The following is a 21,888-nucleotide window of genomic DNA, read 5'->3' on the forward strand; positions in this document are numbered from 1 at the left end:
TGTAGAGGCTTTGACCTCAAACACAGAGGGAGGAGGAGGAGGAAAGATCCATGCCTCCTTAGCCAAACTGCAGGCACTGGCTAGCAGGGCCCAGAGCTGGTGGGGAGGGCTATGTGGTGAGGTGACAGGAGACGAGACAGTGACAACTCAACCTTCACAGGGAGCCTGGTGACAGCAAGTGAACTGCAGTGACCTTTCACCCTCTGCTGTGGTTTTTCTAAGCCAGTCTTTGCTCAGCTTCCCTGACTGGGATAGAGAACAAGAAGGAAAAAGAGGTATTGGGGAGAGACACTTTAATAACCGTAATGTCCTCAGAGGCTTTAAGACTCAGGCCCTGGAGTCATGAGGATGGGGCTCCCAGAAACCCGCCGCCCAGGATCCCGGGCAACGTCTCTGTGTTCCTCACAGTCTCTTTTTAATCAGTTTCTCAAGCTTGCGGATGCGTGATGACTCCTGCTCTGGTGTTGGGGCCATCAGGGACAGTGTGCTGGAAGTCTCTGTCCCTGAGGGCGGGGCAGGGAGCCTCTGCCGCAAAAGGTCCAGCATGCTGCTCTGCTCGCTCCTCTTCAGCCCCTGAGAGGGAAAGAGAGAGAAGGGGGGTGGGGCGGTGGTTCCACAGTGGCTGGCACGGGGAGGAAGCACACCTTGGTCCTGCAGTCTGCCCAACCTGAGCTCTGCTGGGCTAACTGCATACTGACTAGAGCCTGAGGACCCTGCTTTCTTCAGGGGAATTGCTGGTCCTGGGCAGCAGCCTGGGAGATAAAACTGAGGAAGGAAAAAGAGGTAATGGGGTAGGAGAAGAAAAAGGGTTGGAAAGAGGAGAGCAACAAAAGCAGGAGGAAGCCCAGCTACCCTGCTCTTCCTTGCACTGCATCCTGTCCTCCGCTGGGCAGAGGCCCGCCCTTGGGCAGAGTGGTCCTCAAGATGCTGCGGTCTGTATGGCCAGCATCAGCCTCCAGCAAAGGCTCCCTGCAATCTGGGATGAAGGGTGAAGCAAGAAACCTGCATTTTGAGGTGGCCTCTAAGGTTCTCTATCCAAACTGCATTCCTTAGGAGGATGGGGTGTACATAACCAGAGAGCTCACCTTCATATCCAGTATTTTCTGGAAGGTTTCTGTGTTGCAGTCTGTAAGGAGTTTGATGTAGTTGTCAACGAACACCACCAGCGGTTCATGAGGGGCCATGACCACCTAGCAACAGAGGAGACAAGAGCAGGTCCTTAGGAGCCCTCAGGCTGGAGGGCAGGGTCAGCACCCCCTGACTTGTTGGCCGGACACAGAGGGGTCTATTGTGAGCTGCCCTCACACAGCAAGCCACTACTCAGGGAGGATCCGATGGCTCATTTCAACCTGATGTTCAATTACAGCAGGATTCCCAGGAGTGGCTGGATCACCCAGGCTGCTTTTTAACATGTGGATTCCGACGCCCCACCCCCAACACCAGAGGCTCCTAATTCTACCGGGAGGCCCAGAAGGGGCCTTCTGCTGGGGCGTTTCATGGGTCTGTTACTGTGAAGAGGAATGGAACGGGTGCTCATAGATGTTCTCAGAAACAAAAATCCCAAACTGGCCTTCCTCTTGAAGACCTAAAACCTGGACCTTTGTTTGACCATGTTCATTAACTACCAATTAATATACCAATTAATATATGGCGTTACCATCCTCAGACTCATTTCATTTGGTGCTGGAATATGCTGATTCTTCTACCATAGTGGGCAGATTTTTGTTTAGAATTCCTGAGATTGTTCCAGAACGTGGCAAGAAACAGTTCCCTCAAAGTCTTTTGCAGGTATCTCCTAAGATGCATCTTTCTTCCCTTGAGCAAGCCAGCTGAGGAGGAGAGTTGTGAGGCTGTTGGTAGTTTCCTCGGGCATGATCTCTAGGTTTCCCAGGTCCTGAGGGCTGTAGCTAGCCAGCCACCGAAGCCTTCTTCTCCTGCTATCACTAGAATCACTCTAGGACAGGCCTGAAGGTGCAGGATCTCGTGGGAACAGAGGCCCCCAGCCCGCCTGCCTCTTCCGACAGGCCGGGTGGAGACCGGAGGCAGATGGTGCTCTGCCAGCACCAGCTCTCCTAAACGAGCCTATTTGTCAATTAGATTCAGTTACTACGACATCTGTTCAGAGTTCACTTAAAGGTGCAAACCATAGGGAACCATGGGGAAGGGAGGAGATGACAGCTGGGCCTAAAACCCCTGCTGAGAGGCAAAGCATCCCTGGGCTGCTCTCCTGGTTTGCCACCTGACTCTCAGCTGGTCAGCTGATTAGACAGAGCTCACGTGTCAGAAGGAATTCCTGATCCCCAGGTGACGGTGAACTGAAATTCAACATCACAGAGTCTGGACAAGCCTGGGGGCCGGTGGATAGGTTGGACTCTGTGTTTGCAAAACCCAACTCCCTCGAACAAGGAATCTAAGATGGGACCAGCCCCTGGGAACAGGGTCCCCAGAGGAGACGCACCTTGAGGATCATTTCAGCCCGGGTCATTCCTTTCACGACAATCTTAGTGTAACTGGCGGGGGCCTTCCTCACCACTTGTGAGCCGATGGAGGGGAGGTCGAGCAGGACCATCTTCAGGGAGTGGGTGTCCAGCAGCAGCTGCAGGCCAAGCAGAGTGTTATAGCCGCCCTGTGCAGCACAGCACCGAGGGTGTCCACTGAACAGGCACGCACAACCCACTGGACGCATGGGCTTTCCCTTATAGACAACTTGGAAGATAGAACTTTAAAGGGGGAAAAAATAGTTTCCACTGTCCAGGAGAAGCTACCCTAATAAATCACAGTGAAATGTGGGTATAGTTCCTGCTAGCCAGTGTGTGTAGATAAAAACCAAGTTTGAATCATATGGAGTGTATGCATGGCTTTACACCGGCCCTTTCTAGTATGTGCATTATTTCCCATTGTGACAGTCTTTAAAACATTATGATTTTTAGCGGCTATGCAATACAGGTGACGTGCGTGTAAAATACTGCCCTCCTACTCATTCACTTCCCAGCTTTTGTCATTAGTAACAGATGCTGAGGGGCTGGGGAGTCAGCTCGGTGCTTAACCATTTCAGTTCCCAGCACCTGCAAGGGGACTCACAGGTATCTGTAACTCCAGTTAGAGGGGACCCTGTGCCCTCTTCTGACTTCTACAGGCACTAGGCATGCACGTATACATGCAGACAAAACACTCACATAAAAGAAAAATAATCATAAAAAACTAACAAAACCAAACCCGTGGCTGAGGCAGAGAGCCTCATGCCTGACTCTAGCCTGGTCAATGGTGCTTCCTTAGGGGAGGTTCTGCACAGGCCAGAGCACGAGCGTATTCTGAAGGTTCCCAGGACACCCCTGAACCCCACTCTGCTTAGAGCGCACCTGTTTACACAGTTGCCAGCATCACAGACATCGCAGGCTGCACCCTCATCAGCACCGAGAAACTATCACGAAAATCTTACTTCTTCATTAGGTAAAAAACGGTAACTTGCTATTACTGTACTTGTGATTTCTCTAGATGCTATCTGATGACATTTTAACCATAGTTAATCAAAGCTTGGCAGCAATCCACTTTTTCCTGTTTGTTCTGGTCCTTTGAATGCCAGCGATCTGGAAGGAGCTCAACTGTCCTCATGGGCCACCAGTGGCTAGAAATGATGTTAGCAGTTTCTTCACATGGTCTCCCAGGGTCCACCCTTAAGTGTTTATTGTTCCTGAGTTTATAGGAGAGTATCAGTGCTCCAGAGGTTTCACAGCCAGGATGGCCTGGCTAGATGCTCCTAGGCACTGAAGACAAGGGGCACAGAAGTGCCTAGGGCCAGGGACTGAGGGGACAGCTCAGTGCAGGAGCATCACTCAGCATGAGACTGTCTGATCCCAAGCACTGCAAAGATGAATGAGAGAACTAAGAATGAAATGGCTGAAGTCAGCAGGGCATGTTTAAATGGTTTCAGAGAATATAATCAACGGCCCGAAGCGGACGGAGCCAATAGTGGGATGACAGATCTCTCAGCTACCTCTAAACACCGTTGGTAATGGGTAAGACACCCAGGACAAGGCCCAGTGACTGTCAGACAGCCTTTCAGAGTTACAGCTAGTTGGCAAGGAGAGGAGTATCGGAAGGCCTCTGACACTCTGCACCCTCCCTTTCCCCCTGCACAGTGGACAGGAGGATTAATGACAAAAGACAAACTAGCTAATGAGCGGTGCAATCAGCTTAATGGCTGTGGTGATTATAATTTCAACAATGCTGCAAGGATTTGGGCAATGTTAATGCCTAGTTCAAATAACTAGGCAACATTACTCTCCAAAAGTGGCAAAGGCTACCCCAGTGACGGTAATTTCATGAAGGGATGTGGCTAGTCAGAAGCCTGAAGTTTCCTTCTGTGTGTACAATGCACAGACAGCCCTGCGTGTTGGTCCTCACTTCCTCCTCGTTTGGAAGCAGGGCCACTGCACTGTGCGCCTGGCGCCAGCTGCTGCCTGCGAGCTTCCAAGGGTTACCCCTGCCACCCTTTAGAGCTCCTCTTGTCTCGGGAGTGCTGCTGAGATGTGCACCGCTGGGTCCAGCTTTATGTGGATTTAGTCTGTATCAACTCGGGTCCTCCATGCTTGGGTGGCCAGCGCTTCTGTCCCCTAAGCCATGCTTGGGTGGCCAGCGCTTCTGTCTCCTAAGCCACCTCTCTACCTCAGAGCCTAATCAACTTCAAGGCAGCTAAGGAATCTTATTATTTTTGTTTTAGGAAGCCATTTGAAGTCAGGTGGGTGTGGGTGTGTATAAACGTATGTGTACACACTCATGACTGTGTGTGAAGGAGGCCAGAGGTCAGTCTGAGGTGTTTCCCTATTGTTCTCCGTCTTATTTGACAGGCTCTCTCACTGAACCCAGAGATCGCTAATTGGCTGAACTGGCGGGCTGGCGGGCCTCCAGGATCTGCCTGCTGTGTCCTCAGCCCTAGTACTGCGCCTACAGGCACGCTGGCTTTTTATGTGGGTTCTGAGGACACTAACTCAGCCCCAAGATGAATTCTTACCACCATAGTGTTTGCTTTTCGCAAAGGCCATGAGCTCACAGAGAAGTGTGTTCAGTATGAGAGAATGGCACGGAATGCCTAGGCTCACAGCAAGAGCCCAAGGTTAGCACACTCCCCAGAGTCCCTTTGAATTTACTGCTTTCCACACGCCTCTGAAGAACAAGTGTGCTGGGTTCAAGGCCTGTGGTGTGCACCCTATGTCCCAGAGGCTTGGGAAGTTGCGGTGAGATGTCACTTGAACCCACACTGGAGTTCAAGGCCACCCTGTATGAAATAGCAAGACCCTGTCTCAAAGAAAAAGAATATTTATGTGTAATTCTACATAGATTAGAATCTAGGGTATGAAAAAGAAAACTTAAAAGCTTTTTCTTTTTTCTTTTTTTTTTGAGACATACTCTCTATGTAGCTCTGGCTGGCCAGGACCTCACTACAGACACCAGGCTGGCTTCAAACTTATGTCTGCCTGCCTCTGCCTCCCAAGCACTGGGACTAACGGCATTTGCCACCATGGCTAAGGAGTAATTTTACTACTCCTTTTTCTGTGTGTGCCCACGAAGGCCAGAGGAACTTCGGATTATCTGGAGCTGGACTTGCAGGCGGTTAGGAGCTGCGTGACACGGATGCTGGGAACCAAACCCAGCGCTCTGAGCTGCAGAGCCACCTCTCAACAGCCCAAAACGTTCAAACTTTTGAGAAGAAAACACAGAGATTGTTTTTATTGCTTGTGGCTGGAGAAGAACGCCAAATATGGGAAAGATTGAAACATACGCTACGCTACGCTAAGTTACATGAGACTCACAGGAGAGCACAGACACAGCCCGTGTGGAGTGCTGCTGCGCTGACAGGGAGACGCAGGGCACCGAAAGACTCAAGGCGACCAGGCTGGGTGTGGTTTAGTGCAAGGTTTGCTTGGCATGCCTCCGGCCCTGGGTCCAACACCAGCACCACACACACAAAAGGTGCTGGCCGAGGCTACAGCACTGAGGGCCAACTTGTGGGGGCAGAGTGAATTAGTTGGAGCCCTTTGAGGGGGACGCAGGAGTGTTTTCTCACTTGAAGATGCACGTAACTCAGGCATGGTACAGAGGCGGGAGGACTGTGGCGAGTATCAGGCCAGCCTGGGCTATTCAGAGAGAGAGAGAGAGAGAGAGAGAGAGAGAGAGAGAGAGAGAAGGCTGTGACAAGACACAGTCTTCAACGACATGCCCCCAGGGATGTACGTCCTCCAACTAGCAGGCACCTCCTAAGCGTCCCAAAACCTTTCAAAACAGTGTGACTAGGTAGGAACTACTAAGCATTTAACACACAAGCCAAAGGTGACCTTTCATATTCAACTTGTAACACTCATGTTAAAAAGAATTTCCTTGCATCCGCTCTTTGCAAAAGCGAGGACTGGAAACAGCTCAGTGTCCATAAAACAAGAAGGAATAAACAAATGATGGCATATTTATGCAATGGGACATGATCCTGAAGCTAAAGTGAGTGAACACAAATAACATATATCAACACAAATAAATCTCAAAAAAAAAGTTAAGTAGGAGGAAAAGGCAAGAGAGGAAATGACACGTATAGCACAATTTATATAAAGCTTAGAAGTAAGCAACACAATCATGTCTCATTTGGGAATATATACATGTATGGAACACAAAGACACATGTGGCAACCCAGAAACCTGAGTCAGAATAGTATTCACTGCCAGGCATGCGTGGGGGGTGGTAAGGGTAAGGTGGACATCCACAGAGGGCCTCAGCAGGAACTGTAGTGACCACCTTCAGCTCCGCAGAGATGCAGGGCACATGTGGGAACATGGCACAAATCTCACTGACTGACAATCTTAATTATCAAATTAAAAATTACCTTAATTAAAAATACATCTTTTGATTTATTTTCTATATATTTGTTAATAAGAAGTATTCTCTCTTTTTTAATTTAACTGTGTCTTTTGAGGCCTGGCAAAGACTTAGTTTCACCTACCACATAGCAAATAGTAAGAGACTTGTCTGTCAAAATCAAAGCCATGGTCTAGCGTTTATCTATTGGGCCGAAAGTCTAATTTAGACATCTGCTAATTCAAACTTGCCACTTTTCTGCTTCCCAGAGATATGTTATATGCATAAATGATTGTATCATTTAAGTGATAGAAGGGTTTTGAATGAGCCAGACTTAATTCTCTAATGTACGCCATGTCTTAAGGAGGAATGACATGCTCACTCCTGGCCAGTCACAAGAAAATGCCACCTTGCTAGACAGCTAACTAGAAGGGAGCCTCCCCTCGGTGTCACACGGAACAGTGTGATCAGGAAAGACAGGAACCAGTGTTATGGGAAGATAAAAGGTCCCATTGATCACCACTATCTGCTGGTTTCATTTTGAAAACTGATCACAGTTCATCCGCTTAAGCATGAGGCACTGGGCAAGAAGTGGCCACAGACAAATTTATTTACACCTCAGAGATGATTTTGGGGGCCTGCAGACTGGCCAAGTTCCTGTAGCCTTTCTGAATTTATATACATATATATGTGTGTGTGTGTGTGTGTGTGTGTGTGTGTGTGTATATTGGGGTAGGAAGTCTCTATGTAGTCCTGGTCTCCTGAAACTTTCCCTTAATTGGTTTGTAGCCAGTGCAGTGGTCACTCCTTGGGGTGTAGCAGGGATCGCTCTTAGCGGTATGTGGCACAAAGGGAGGGCCTGTATGGCTGAGTGGCAGGAGAGGGTGGCACTCTGTAGGAAAGATGGCTTCACAGGAAGCCTGCCCAGGAGGCAAACATGAGTGCACGGCAGGGGAGGAGCGCCTCTTCAGGTCTGCTGTGCTGAAGGGCAAAAGCCAGTCACTGGGGCAGGAGCAGCCGCGGGAGTCCAGGAGAGGCGGGAGGATGCTCAGCCTGTCTGAGGACAACTCTGTCAACCTGAATACAACCTGGAAGCTGGAGGCGGGGTGCAGTTCAGGCGGAAGTGCTTGCCTCACGTGTGTGAGCTCTGGGTTCCATGCCCAGCACTACAAACTGGGGGGGGGGGGGCATCTGGAAGGGAGCCAGTCTAACTTCGCGAAACATGGAATTTTCTATCAAGTCCCCAAATAAAATCTTACTTTGTTCATGAGTGGTATTTTTACAATCCTGTCCTCAAGGTGGATCTCAAACACAAGCAGATAACAGATTGGCACCCTGAGACCTCCAGAAGCCAGGACTGAGCTGCAGCAACCCCAACTCCTGTCCTCCCCACTCACCGACTCCTCAACTCCAGCAGCACTGAACAAGGGCACCTCTGTTTTTCACCCCACAACATCTGACCACACTGGAGACATCTTTGGCGGCACACGTCACTCGTCTCTAGGGGGCAGAAGTGGTGGGTACTGTTTAACTAGCCCCAGGGCGGGAGCCAGCAGTGCAGGTGCTGAGGACCCTGCCATGTTGGCTCCTCGCCCCTCACTCACTTTTTTTTACCTTCTGAGGTAAAATGTACATAACCAGAAATTACAATATTTTCTGAAGTATATAGTATTTAAAAATATGTGTAGTAACATGTTAATAATCTTTTCTTTCATCATCATCATCATCATTATCAATTTTGGTTTTGTGAGACAGGGTTTCTCTGTCCTGGAACTTCCTCTGTAGACTAGGCTGGCCTTGAACTCAGAGATCCACCTGCCTCAAGTCCCAAGTGCTGGGAATAAAGGTGTGCACCACCACTGTCCAGTTTCCTATTGTAATTCTTTTTTTTTTTCTCTTTTCTTTCTTTCTTTCTTTCTTTTTTTTTTTTTTTTAATAATTTTTCGAGACAGGGTTTCTCTGTATAACAGCCCTGGTTGTCCTATACTTGCTTTGTAGACCAGACTCTCATGCCTCTGCCTCCCGAGTGCTGGGATTAAAGGCGTGCACCACCACCGCCTGGCCCTATTATAATTCTTAACTGTAATTTTGACAAATGCTTATAACATGTAACATTTGCCTTTCGAAAAACTTTTGTGGTAGCATCTTGTATACAGGAAGCTGGCCTCAGACTTACTACTCAGCCAAGGATGACCTTGACCCCTGAATCTACCTCTAGACAGCTAAAATTAGGAGAATTTGCTACAGTGAATGAATTATCATTTAAAAAATATCTTTTATCAATTCAACAATCACCCTATTTTTTCTTTGAAAAAGTTTAACATTTTATATTAATTGAATAAAAATTTTTACAATTTATTTATTTATTTAGAAAGGGTAAAAAAAAAAAGGGTCTCACTGTATATCTCATGTATAGTCATGGCTATATAGTGAGAGCCTGTCTCAAAACCGAACAAGTCCTTGCAATAAAATGCTTTATACACTTTTGTCTAGATGGTTTTGAACGGTAAGAGTTTAAAAGCCAATATGATAGCCGGGTATAGTGGCGCACGCCTTTAATCCCAGCACTCAGGAGGCAGAGGCAGGTGGATCTTTGTGAGTTCAAGGCCAGCCTGGTCTACAAAGCGAGTCCAGGACAGCCAAGGCTACACAGAGAAACCCTATCTCGAAAAACCAAAAAAAAAAAAAAAAAAGCCAATATGATAAAAATTTAGTTTTTTTTTTTTGAGACAGGGTTTCTCTGTGTAGTCCTGGCTGTCCTGGACTCACTTTGCAGACCAGGCTGGCCTCGAACTCACAGTGATCCTCCTGCCTCTGCCTCCCGAGTGCTGGGATTAAAGGCGTGCGCCACCACGCCCGGCTTGTAGTATATTTTAATACATATAATGAGATACTATTAAGCCTTAAAAGGAAGGAATTTCTGATGACGTTAGGCTAAGTGAAAGAGGGCAGACACAAAAGACAAACAGTGTCTCGTCCCACTTATTTGATATCTGAAGAGCAGTCATATTCAGATTCAGACAGTCCCCAGGCAGGCCAGGCAGGCTGCGGACAGCGGTTAGACGGTGCAGAGGACAGCGGTTAGACGTGCAGAGGACAGCGGTTAGACGTGCAGAGGACAGTGGTTAGACGTGCAGAGGACAGCAGTTAGACGTGCAGAGGACAGCGGTTAGACGGGGCAGAGGACAGCGGTTAGACGTGCAGAGGACAGCGGTTAGACGTGCAGAGGACAGCGGTTAGACGTGCAGAGGACAGCGGTTAGACGTGCAGAGGACAGCGGTTAGACGTGCAGAGGACAGCGGTTAGACGGGGCAGAGGACAGCGGTTAGACGTGCAGAGGACAGCGGTTAGACGGGGCAGAGGACAGCGGTTAGACGGTGCAGAGGACAGCGGTTAGATGTGCAGAGGACAGCGGTTAGATGTGCAGAGGACAGCGGTTAGACGGGGCAGAGGACAGCGGTTAGACGGTGCAGAGGACAGCGGTTAGACGTGCAGAGGACAGCGGTTAGACGTGCAGAGGACAGCGGTTAGACGTGCAGAGGACAGCGGTTAGACGTGCAGAGGACAGCGGTTAGACGGGGCAGAGGACAGCGGTTAGACATGCAGAGGACAGCGGTTAGACGTGCAGAGGACAGCGGTTAGACATGCAGAGGACAGCGGTTAGACGTGCAGAGGACAGCGGTTAGACGGGGCAGAGGACAGCGGTTAGACGTGCAGAGGACAGCGGTTAGACGTGCAGAGGACAGCGGTTAGACGTGCAGAGGACAGCGGTTAGACGTGCAGAGGACAGCGGTTAGACATGCAGAGGACAGCGGTTAGACGTGCAGAGGACAGCGGTTAGACGGGGCAGAGGACAGCGGTTAGACGTGCAGAGGACAGCGGTTTAGACGTGCAGAGGACAGCGGTTAGACGTGCAGAGGACAGCGGTTAGACGGGGCAGAGGACAGCGGTTAGACGGTGCAGAGGACAGCAGTTAGACGTGCAGAGGACAGCGGTTAGACGTGCAGAGGACAGCGGTTAGACGTGCAGAGGACAGCGGTTAGACGGGGCAGAGGACAGCGGTTAGACGTGCAGAGGACAGCGGTTAGACGTGCAGAGGACAGCGGTTAGACGGGGCAGAGGACAGCGGTTAGACGTGCAGAGGACAGCGGTTAGACGTGCAGAGGACAGCGGTTAGACGGTGCAGAGGACAGCGGTTAGACGTGCAGAGGACAGCGGTTAGACGTGCAGAGGACAGCAGTTAGACGGTGCAGAGGACAGCGGTTAGACGTGCAGAGGACAGCGGTTAGACGTGCAGAGGACAGCGGTTAGACGGGGCAGAGGACAGCGGTTAGACGTGCAGAGGACAGTGGTTAGACGGGGCAGAGGACAGCGGTTAGACGTGCAGAGGACAGCGGTTAGACGTGCAGAGGACAGTGGTTAGACGGGGCAGAGGACAGCGGTTAGACGTGCAGAGGACAGTGGTTAGACGGGGCAGAGGACAGCGGTTAGACGTGCAGAGGACAGTGGTTAGACGGGGCAGAGGACAGCGGTTAGACGTGCAGAGGACAGCGGTTAGACGTGCAGAGGACAGCAGTTAGACGGTGCAGAGGACAGCAGTTAGACGTGCAGAGGACAGCGGTTAGATGTGCAGAGGACAGCGGTTAGACGTGCAGAGGACAGCAGTTAGACGTGCAGAGGACAGCGGTTAGACGTGCAGATGACAGCGGTTAGACGTGCAGAGGACAGCGGTTAGACGTGCAGAGGACAGTGGTTAGACGTGCAGAGGACAGCAGTTAGACGGTGCAGAGGACAGCGGTTAGACGGGCAGAGGACAGCGGTTATACGTGGCAGAGGACAGCGGGTAGACGTGCAGAGGACAGCGGTTAGACGTGCAAGGACAGCGTTAGACGGTGCAGAGTACAGCGGTTATACGTGCAGAGGACAGCGGATAGACGTGCAGGGCAAGCGGTTAGACGTTGCAGAGGACAGCGTTTAGACGTGCGAGGACAGCGGTTAGACTGCAGAGGACAGCGTTAGACGTGCAGAGGACAGCGGTTAGACTTGCAGAGGACAGCGGTTAGACGTGCAGAGGACAGCGTTTAGACGTGCAGAGGACAGCGGTAGACTGCAGAGGACAGCGGTTAGACGTGCAGAGGACAGCGGATTAGACGTGCAGAGGACCAGCGGTTAGACGGTGCAGAGGACATCGTTAGACGTGCAGAGGACAAGCGGTTAGACGTGCAGAGGACAGCGGTTAGACGTGCAGAGGACAGCGGTTAGACGTGCAGAGGACAGCGGTTAGACGTGCAGAGGACAGCGGTAGACGTGCAGAGGACAGCGGTTAGACGTGCAGAGGACAGCGGTTAGACGTGCAGAGGACAGCGGTTAGACGTGCAGAGGACAGCGGTTAGACGTGCAGAGGACAGCGGTTAGACGTGCAGAGGACAGCGGTTAGACGTGCAGAGGACAGCGGTTAGACGTGCAGAGGACAGCGGTTAGACGTTGCAGAGGACAGCGGTTAGACGTGCAGAGGACAGCGGTTAGACGGTGCAGAGGACAGCGTTTAGACGTGCAGAGGACAGCGGTTAGACGTGCAGAGGACAGCGGTTAGACGTGCAGAGGACAGCGGTTTAGACGGCAGAGGACAGCGGTTAGACGTGCAGAGGACAGCGGTTAGACGTGCAAGGACAGCGGTTAGACGTGCAGAGGACAGCGGTTAGACGTGCAGAGGACAGCGGTTAGACGTGCAGAGGACAGCGGTTAGACGTGCAGAGGACAGCGGTTAGACGTGCAGCAGAGGACAGCGGTTAGACGTGCAGAGGACAGCGGTTAGACGTGCAGAGGACAGCGGTTAGACGGTGCAGAGGACAGCGGTTAGACGTGCAGAGGACAGCGGTTAGACGTGCAGAGGACAAGCGGTTAGACGTGCAGACAGCGGACAAGCGGTTAGACGTGCAGAGGACAGCGGTTAGACGTGCAGAGGACAGCGGTTAGACGTGCAGAGGACAGCGGTTAGACGTGCAGAGGACAGCGGTTAGACGGTGCAGAGGACAGCGGTTAGACGTGGCAGAGGACAGCGGTTAGACGTGCAGAGGACAGCGGTTAGACGTGCAGAGGACAGCGGTTAGACGTGCAGAGGACAAGCGGTTAGACGGCAGAGGACAGCGGTTAGACGTGCAGAGGACAGCGGTTAGACGGTGCAGAGGACAGCGGTTAGACGTGCAGAGGACCAGCGGTTAGACGTGGCAGAGGACAGCGGTTAGACGTGCATAGGACAGCGGTTAGACGTGCAGAGACGTGCAGAGGACAGCGGTTAGACGTGCAGAGGACAGCGGTTAGACTTGCAGAGGACAGCGGTTAGACGGTGCAGAGGAACAGCGGATAGACGTGCAGAGGACAGCGGTTAGACGTGCAGAGGACAGCGGTTAGACGTGCAGAGGACAGCGGTTAGACGGTGCAGAGGACAGCAGTTAGACGGGGCAGAGGACAGCGGTTAGGACGTGCAGAGGACAGCGGTTAGACGGGGCAGAGGACAGCGGTTAGACGTGCAGAGGACAGCGGTTAGACGTGCAGAGGACAGAAGCGGTTAGACGTGCAGAGGACAGCGTTATACGTGCAGAGGGACAGTGGTTAGACGTGCAGAGGACAAGCGGTTAGACGTGCAGAGGACAGCGGTTAGACGTGCAGAGGACAGCGGATAGACGTGCAGAGACAGCGGTTAGACGGGGCAGCGGACAGCGGTTAGACTGCAGAGGACAGCGGTTAGACGTGCAGAGGACAGCGGTTAGACGGGGCAGAGGACAGCGGTTAGACGTGCAGAGGACAGCGGTTAGACGGGGCAGAGGACAGCGGTTAGACGTGCAGAGGACAGTGGTTAGACGTGCAGAGGACAGCAGTTAGACGTGCAGAGGACAGCGGTTAGACGTGCAGAGGACAGCGGTTAGACGTGCAGAGGACAGCGGTTAGACGTGCAGAGGACAGCGGTTAGACGTGCAGAGGACAGCGGTTAGACGTGCAGAGGACAGCGGTTAGACGTGCAGAGGACAGCGGTTAGACGTGCAGAGGACAGCGGTTAGACGTGCAGAGGACAGCGGTTAGACGGGGCAGAGGACAGCGGTTAGACATGCAGAGGACAGCGGTTAGATGTGCAGAGGACAGCGGTTAGATGTGCAGAGGACAGCGGTTAGATGTGCAGAGGACAGCGGTTAGACGGTGCAGAGGACAGCGGTTAGACGTGCAGAGGACAGCGGTTAGACGTGCAGAGGACAGCGGTTAGACGTGCAGAGGACAGCAGTTAGACGGGGCAGAGGACAGCGGTTAGACGTGCAGAGGACAGCAGTTAGACGGGGCAGAGGACAGCGGTTAGACGTGCAGAGGACAGCGGTTAGACGTGCAGAGGACAGTGGTTAGACATGCAGAGGACAGCGGTTAGACGTGCAGAGGACAGCAGTTAGACGGGGCAGAGGACAGCGGTTAGACATGCAGAGGACAGCGGTTAGACGTGCAGAGGACAGCGGTTAGACGTGCAGAGGACAGCGGTTAGATGTGCAGAGGACAGCGGTTAGATGTGCAGAGGACAGCGGTTAGACGGGGCAGAGGACAGCGGTTAGACGTGCAGAGGACAGCGGTTAGACGTGCAGAGGACAGCGGTTAGACGTGCAGAGGACAGCGGTTAGATGTGCAGAGGACAGCGGTTAGACGTGCAGAGGACAGCAGTTAGACGGGGCAGAGGACAGCGGTTAGACGTGCAGAGGACAGCGGTTAGACGTGCAGAGGACAGTGGTTAGACGTGCAGAGGACAGCAGTTAGACCGGGCAGAGGACAGCGGTTAGACGTGCAGAGGACAGCGGTTAGACGTGCAGAGGACAGCGGTTAGACGTGCAGAGGACAGCGGTTAGACGTGCAGAGGACAGCGGTTAGACGGGGCAGAGGACAGCGGTTAGACGTGCAGAGGACAGCGGTTAGACGTGCAGAGGACAGCGGTTAGACGTGCAGAGGACAGGGGTTAGACGTGCAGAGGACAAGCGGTTAGACGTGCAGAGGACAGCGGTTAGACGTGCAGAGGACAGCGGTTAGATGTGCAGAGGACAGCGGTTAGACGGTGCAGAGGACAGCGGTTAGACGTGCAGAGGACAGCGGTTAGACGTGCAGAGGACAGCGGTTAGACGTGCAGAGGACAGCGGTTAGACATGCAGAGGACAGCGGTTAGACGTGCAGAGGACAGCGGTTAGACGTGCAGAGGACAGCGGTTAGATGTGCAGAGGACAGCGGTTAGACGGTGCAGAGGACAGCGGTTAGACGAGCGGTTAGACGTGCAGAGGACAGCGGTTAGACGTGCAGAGGACAGCGGTTAGACGTGCAGAGGACAGCGGTTAGACGTGCAGAGGACAGCGGTTAGACGTGCAGAGGACAGCGGTTAGACGTGCAGAGGACAGCGGTTAGACGTGCAGAGGACAGCGGTTAGACATGCAGAGGACAGCGGTTAGACGTGCAGAGGACAGCGGTTAGACGTGCAGAGGACAGCGGTTAGACGTGCAGAGGACAGCGGTTAGACGTGCAGAGGACAGCGGTTAGACGTGCAGAGGACAAGCGGTTAGACGTGCAGAGGACAGCGGTTAGACGTGCAGAGGACAGCGGTTAGACGTGCAGAGGACAGCGGTTAGACGTGCAGAGGACAGCGGTTAGACGTGCAGAGGACAGCGGTTAGACATGCAGAGGACAGCGGTTAGACGGGGCAGAGGACAGCGGTTAGACGTGCAGAGGACAGCGGTTAGACGTGCAGAGGACAGCGGTTAGACATGCAGAGGACAGCGGTTAGACGTGCAGAGGACAGCGGTTAGACGTGCAGAGGACAGCGGTTAGACGGTGCAGAGGACAGCGGTTAGACGTGCAGAGGACAGCGGTTAGATGTGCAGAGGACAGCGGTTAGACGTGCAGAGGACAGCGGTTAGACGTGCAGAGGACAGCGGTTAGACGTGCAGAGGACAGCGGTTAGACGTGCAGAGGACAGCGGTTAGACGTGCAGAGGACAGCGGTTAGACGTGCAGAGGACAGCGGTTAGACGTGCAGAGGACAGCGGTTAGACGTGCAGAGGACAGCGGTTAGACGTGCAGAGGACAGCAGTTAGACGGTGCAGAGGACAGCAGTTAGACGTGCAGAGGACAGCGGTTAGACGTGCAGAGGACAGCGGTTAGACGGGGCAGAGGACAGCGGTTAGACGTGCAGAGGACAGCGGTTAGACGGGGCAGAGGACAGCGGTTAGACGGTGCAGAGGACAGCGGTTAGACATGCAGAGGACAGCAGTTAGACGGGGCAGAGGACAGCAGTTAGACGTGCAGAGGACAGCGGTTAGACGGGGCAGAGGACAGCGGTTAGACGTGCAGAGGACAGCGGTTAGACGTGCAGAGGACAGCGGTTAGACGGGGCAGAGGACAGCAGTTAGACGTGCAGAGGACAGCGGTTAGACGGGGCAGAGGACAGCGGTTAGACATGCAGAGGACAGCGGTTAGACATGCAGAGGACAGCAGTTAGACGGGGCAGAGGACAGCAGTTAGACGGGGCAGAGGACAGCGGTTAGACGGGGCAGAGGACAGCGGTTAGACGTGCAGAGGACAGTGGTTGGTGCAGAGGCTCTCTTTGGCAGCCCCATCACAGCAGCTTCTCAGCAGCATCTACACCCAACGCCGTGAGTGCACACTGAAAGATGGCTAACTGGCACATTCTATGTTATGTGCAATTTCAAAATGTTCCTATGGTACATTTTGAGAAATATTCTTTATGTGTGTGTGTGTGTGTGTGTGTGTGCGTGCATGCACCCAGGATCTTGTATTACTAAGCATGCATTTTTTTTCAGTAAGCCATATTCCCATGCCCTTGATATGGACTATAAAGGTAACACAAAGCAAACTGGGCCTAGCAGTAGCACACACTTATCATCTCATCATTCAGCAGGCTGGGCAGGAAGCCTGGGAATGTGCTGGAAGACATCCTGTGGTCACACAGTAGGGCAGTGTATCCAAACCAAACCAAACCAAACCAGATTCAGAAAGGAAATACACGGAGGAAAAAGTAACCTGACAAACATGAAGTTTTAGAGCAACGAGGAAGGTCTGCAAGGCACTCTGGAGAATGTTTCAGTGCCCTTACGTGAACAGGACGCTGAGCACAGAGCAGACAGGCACTACTTGTGAAGCAGGGGCTGTCAACAGTTGAGCAAGGACTTTTCCCAACACCACACTGTGCTGTTTTCTCTAGGGTATGTTTAGGCAAATGGATTTTATTTCTGCTGTGTGCTCAGTCATAGATGACCTCAGTTGTAAGACTAATTAATGACCCTGCAAATCCCACAAGGTCCCCTGAAAAATCACAAACTAGCAAGGAGCGTTACAATGCAGGAACGGTTCAACTCCACATGCCCCTGCAACTGCTCAGGCGGACTCTGGGGCCTGAAGATAAATAACTCACTGTGTGTACTAATCAAGATGAGAATAAGGAGCAGCAAAGGGCCTCCTTTTAAAAAAATTTTTCACATCAGTATTCAAGCCTACTCTCAACTCAGCAGTAGCACCTTCTGGCTGGAGAGGCACAGCCGTAGCCTGCAGTTCTACAGCTTGAGTTAAAGCTGGGTTAGGGCGGTGACTCAAGGCAGAGTGTGTCAGAAGGAGTTTCTACCCACAAGCATCTCTCTATTAACTTTGTTTTTAAAGTTGATTTTATTATACTATTTGTGTGTGTGTGTGTGTGTGTGAGAGAGAGAGAGAGAGAGAGAGAGAGAGAGAGAGAGAGAGAGAGAGAGAGAGAGAGAGAGAGAGAGAGAGAGAGAGCATGCCAGCAAGCCCGCCCACCCATGGAGACCTGAAGAGCTCATTAGATTCTTAGAGCTAAAATTTCAGGTGGTTGTGAACTGAACTTGAACTTGAGTCCTCTAAGAGCAGCAACCGCTCTTACCTGCTGGGCCATCTCTCCAGCCTCTTTGTTAACTTCTGGATTCCTTGGATCCTGTTGCCTAAGTGAACAGGCCTCTAGCTAGATCATGGCTTGGGTTATAGAGTTCAGATGCCAGGGCTAACCATACCCAGAAAACCCTCAACTATACATGGGAACCGTTCAAGGGCCACACTGCCCTTCCTTCCTCCTGGAAGCCTCCACAGGCTGGGTCTGCGACAGCCACCTCTTATTACTTTGCATGGGGTCTGAGAAATGAAACTTAGTTATAGAAGACAGGCTTTTTACTGACATCTAGCAGACATGGACACTGGCCAAACAAATCTTGCTCCTTAGGTAGCAGCCTGGGGTCTGACTTGATTCTGCTCATAATCTGTTCTGTCCTGTCGTACTACATAGCCCACACTGGCCTTGAATTTCAATTCTCCTGTCTGTTTCCTAAACGTGCTGGGGTGGCAGGTGTGCCCCTACCCTCTACCAGCTAACACTGTTCTATAAAAAAGAAAAGTTGACGACGACATTCATGATATGGGACTTAGGTGACAACATCAAACCTCTCATGGCTGTTAGACACGACACCAGTCTTAAGAGGCTGGAGCGAAGCTAAGAAAACACAGGACTGTTCCCATGAGTCAGCCCTGGATTTCAGGGGCTCGGTCAAGTCTGCAGACAGAAATGTAACCAAGAACTAACTCTCAGGCTGCTCCCAGACACAGATCTTAATCACTCCGTATCCTCTCAGATGGCACACTGTAATGAGGTGACCAGAGTGAGGCCTGGTAAACACGCATTGATGAAACTGGAGCTGGCATGTGAGGGCATCGCTCTGCCACTTCTGATGGAGACAAAGAGATCTATCTCCGCCCCGGGCATGCCAGGGTCAAGACTTCAGTACACGGTTGCAGTCAGTCCCAGCTGGTGTCTGAGTCCTACAACCTCCCAGGGAGTTTTCCAAGACAACATTTTTTTTTTTACTCTGGCTAGAGCCGGTCAGGCAGAAGCCGAGGACAAGCACTGACTAGCAGCCTTTATGAAGGCTGTGTGTGGAAGAGGTATTAAGGGAGATGAGCAACGAAACAGAAACAAGGTCTGTCCAGCCCTGGGCGCTTACATCGAGCAGGGGCTGGTGTTTAATGAGAGCTGGCTATGTGCGTCTTACTTATGGGCACTGGCTTTGATGTTTACTCTTTTTGTTTAATTTTATTTTGAGACAAGATCTAGCTGTGCAGCCCAGGCTGGCCTCGAGCTTAGAATCTTCCCATCTCAGCTTCTCCGAGAGCTGGCATTACTGGTGTATGCCGCCATGCATGGTTCTGTGCTGTTTAATCCTCATAGCTACTCCATGAGGTGGCACCAAGCACTCTGACTTCACACACAAGGAAATGCAGGGCCTGCAGAGTAACAGCTAACAGATGCAATGCTGCAGGCCCAGGGCCCAGCCTCTGCTCAGGTCACGGCAGAGCTCAGAACCTGAGTGCTCACAGTGTCCTGCACTTGCTAACAGAGAGGACAAAACCACACTGCAGTTAGACTCAGAGACCTTGCTATTCAGACTCCTATCTGTCTCTGACACTTTGTGAGTGACCGACTGCAAAGTATTGTGGTTCATGCTAACCAGCGATCTTGCTGGGCCAGGGTGGTGTGGGTGTGGGTGTCCACACAGCAGCTACGAGGACAAGGCGCAAAGCTGGGAAAGAGTTGAGCCTCTGCTGCATTGCCTCACTAGGTACAGGTCTATGGGAGTGAATTATACAATCTTACATGCTGCCTACTGTTCACAGATACAGGTCTAAGGAAGACCATGAGCCGCTCTTGATTTATACCTCAAGCGCTCTTTTCAGAGACTGGAAGAATGAATGGTGGTTTTTTGTGTCTCTGTATGTGTGTGTGTGTGTGTGTATGTGCATGTGAGTATGTGTGTGTGTGAGTGTGTATGTATGTGTGTCCATGTGAGTATGTGTGTGTACATGTGAGTATGTGTGTGTGTGTGTGTGTGTGTGTGTGTGTGTGTGAAGGCCAAGGTGAACACTGGGGGGTCTTCCTCAATTCTCTCTACCTTGGTTCCTGAGCAGGGTCTTGCCAATTCAGCTACACTGTGTGTGTGTGTGTGTGTGTGTGTGTGTGTGTGTGTGTGTGAAGGCCAAGGTGGACACCAGGGTCTTCCTGGTCTTCCTCGATTCTCTCTACCTTGGTTCCTGAGCAGGGTCTTGCCGATTCAGCTACACTGACTGGCCAGCAAACCCCAGGAATCCTTTCTTCCACCTCCTCACACTACCACTCTTATTTGTTTTTTAAATTTGCTCTTATTTGTGTGTTTGTGTATCTGTTCGCCTGTGTGCATGCCCTGTGTGTGCAGTTCCTGTGGAGAACAGAAGAGGGCATCAGATCCTCCCTGTGACTGGATGGCTGTCAACTGCCCAGTGTGGATTTTAGAGCCAGAATCCAGGCTTGCTACAAGAATAGGGAGTGATCTTAACTGCTGAGCCATCCCTCTAGCCCTTTACTCTTGGAATTTTAAGGGGGTGATTTTTATAGGGCTCAGACTCAGACCTACATTCTTGCATGGTGTGCTAGCTAGTTTTGTTAACTTGACACAGACTAGAGTTCCCTGGGACGACGGAGCCTCAGTTAAGGAACTGCCTCCGTCAGGCTGGCCTGTGGGCATGTCTGTGGGGAATTCTCTTGATTAATAATTAATGAGGGAGGGTGCAGACCGCTGTGGGTGGCGCCATTCGTAGACTAGTGGTCCTGGGTTCTATAAGAAAGACATCAAGCAAGCTGTAGAGAGCAAGTCAGTAAACAGCTTTGTCTGTGCTCTGTTTCAGTTCCTGCCTTGGCTTCCCTTGATGCTGAGCTGGGACCTGTCAGCCAAATAAACCCTTTCTTCCCCAAGGTGCTTCTGGTCACTGTTTATCAGACCCATCTCGCTAATCTCTGTTTCTGTTTTCAAAGTCACTCAAAGTGTTCCCTGAGCACAAATTGCCCAAGTTCCAGGATCTGAATTGGTGGGACAAACAGAAGGGACTTTGTTGTAGTATATAGCTCAGCTCACCAGGGTTCAGGTGACAAGAACAAAGCCTTTTTGTCCCTTAAGATGGGCGGCTCATTATATTCTGCATGTTGGCCTGGAATTCAAAGCCTTCCTGTCTCAGCCTCCTAAGTGCTGGGATGATAGGCATGTGCCATCATGCTCCAGCAGAGAGTTCAGATGAGGGCCGAGGAGCCCACCAAAGAAGCTTCCTGGGGAGTGAGCTCAGGTAGGCTCTCTCTACCCACCCTCTCGGGTGCTCTCTGCCCCGCCATACTTAGAACAGGTCCTCTTGTCCCTCTAGCACCAGCCCTCAGAGAAACCGGAAGCCTTCTCTCCTCACGCCCCTATGACAGTTTCCCCAACCTTGCTTTGTACCTTTTGGACACTTGACTTGGGCTGGGATTAGCTAAGTGATCTGACACCAGCCTGGGCTACAATATGAGAACCCATCTCAAAAAAGAAAACAAAGAAGCAAAAAGAGCGGCCAGGTGACCATCCTTCTCTCCAGATTGGATCCGCCTGAGCATGTGTGTTGGCTCTGTGACAAGGGTGACAGTCCCGCATGAAGCGCCCTTACCTGCTCTGCTCCTACCATGCTGATGGGCTTGCACTTGAAGAGGTGGGTGATGAATTTGGGAATGAATGAGCTGTGGATAAAAGTGACAAGTTAGGCTTATTCTCTGTGCAGTGAAGAGCTGCGCAAACTTTTTAAGGCTCCCCTCCCTTTCATGAGAAACCCGAGAATCAAGGGGCACGTAACGGCCCCTACGCCACCATCCACTGCCTCTTCTTTCTTTCTAAGCCTAGCTCCAGTTTTGTTTAGGGAAGAACAGCCTTGGGATTCCGGGGAGGGGGGGGGGGGAAAGCTCGTCCCATCTTCAGCTACAGAGGTGGATTATTTTCGTTTGTGTTGCTGAGGATGGAACCCAGGTCCTGGCTTATGTCAGGCAAGGACTCTACCACGGAGCCACACTCCAGTCCTGCAGGGGTCAATTCTCCTGAGCTCCAGCCAGTTCCACTGGTGACTGTTTCAGGCCTTGCACGGGAGGATTACTCTATACCAGTCTAGTCACCTGGAGGGAAAGACCTCG

At 51.7% G+C, this 21,888-nt stretch overlaps 1 protein-coding gene across 1 annotated transcript in view; it reads right to left on the bottom strand.

Moving 5' to 3' along the window:
- Positions 1-281: 281 nt before the first annotated feature.
- The window catches only part of Vps53 (VPS53 subunit of GARP complex), a 144,852-nt gene continuing 123,245 nt past the window's right edge, over positions 282-21,888 (bottom strand). Inside the window, exons 19-22 of the mRNA XM_051157983.1 lie at positions 21,375-21,444; positions 2,459-2,596; positions 1,086-1,190; positions 282-573 (exon numbers count right to left, since the gene is read on the bottom strand). Of these exons, the coding sequence (XP_051013940.1) occupies positions 403-573; positions 1,086-1,190; positions 2,459-2,596; positions 21,375-21,444 (484 nt within the window). The 3' untranslated portion in view covers positions 282-402. The remainder of the gene's footprint in view (positions 574-1,085; positions 1,191-2,458; positions 2,597-21,374; positions 21,445-21,888) is intronic.

Source organism: Acomys russatus, chromosome 16 (genome assembly GCF_903995435.1).
Source record: "Acomys russatus chromosome 16, mAcoRus1.1, whole genome shotgun sequence".
Taxonomy (NCBI): domain Eukaryota; kingdom Metazoa; phylum Chordata; class Mammalia; order Rodentia; family Muridae; genus Acomys; species Acomys russatus.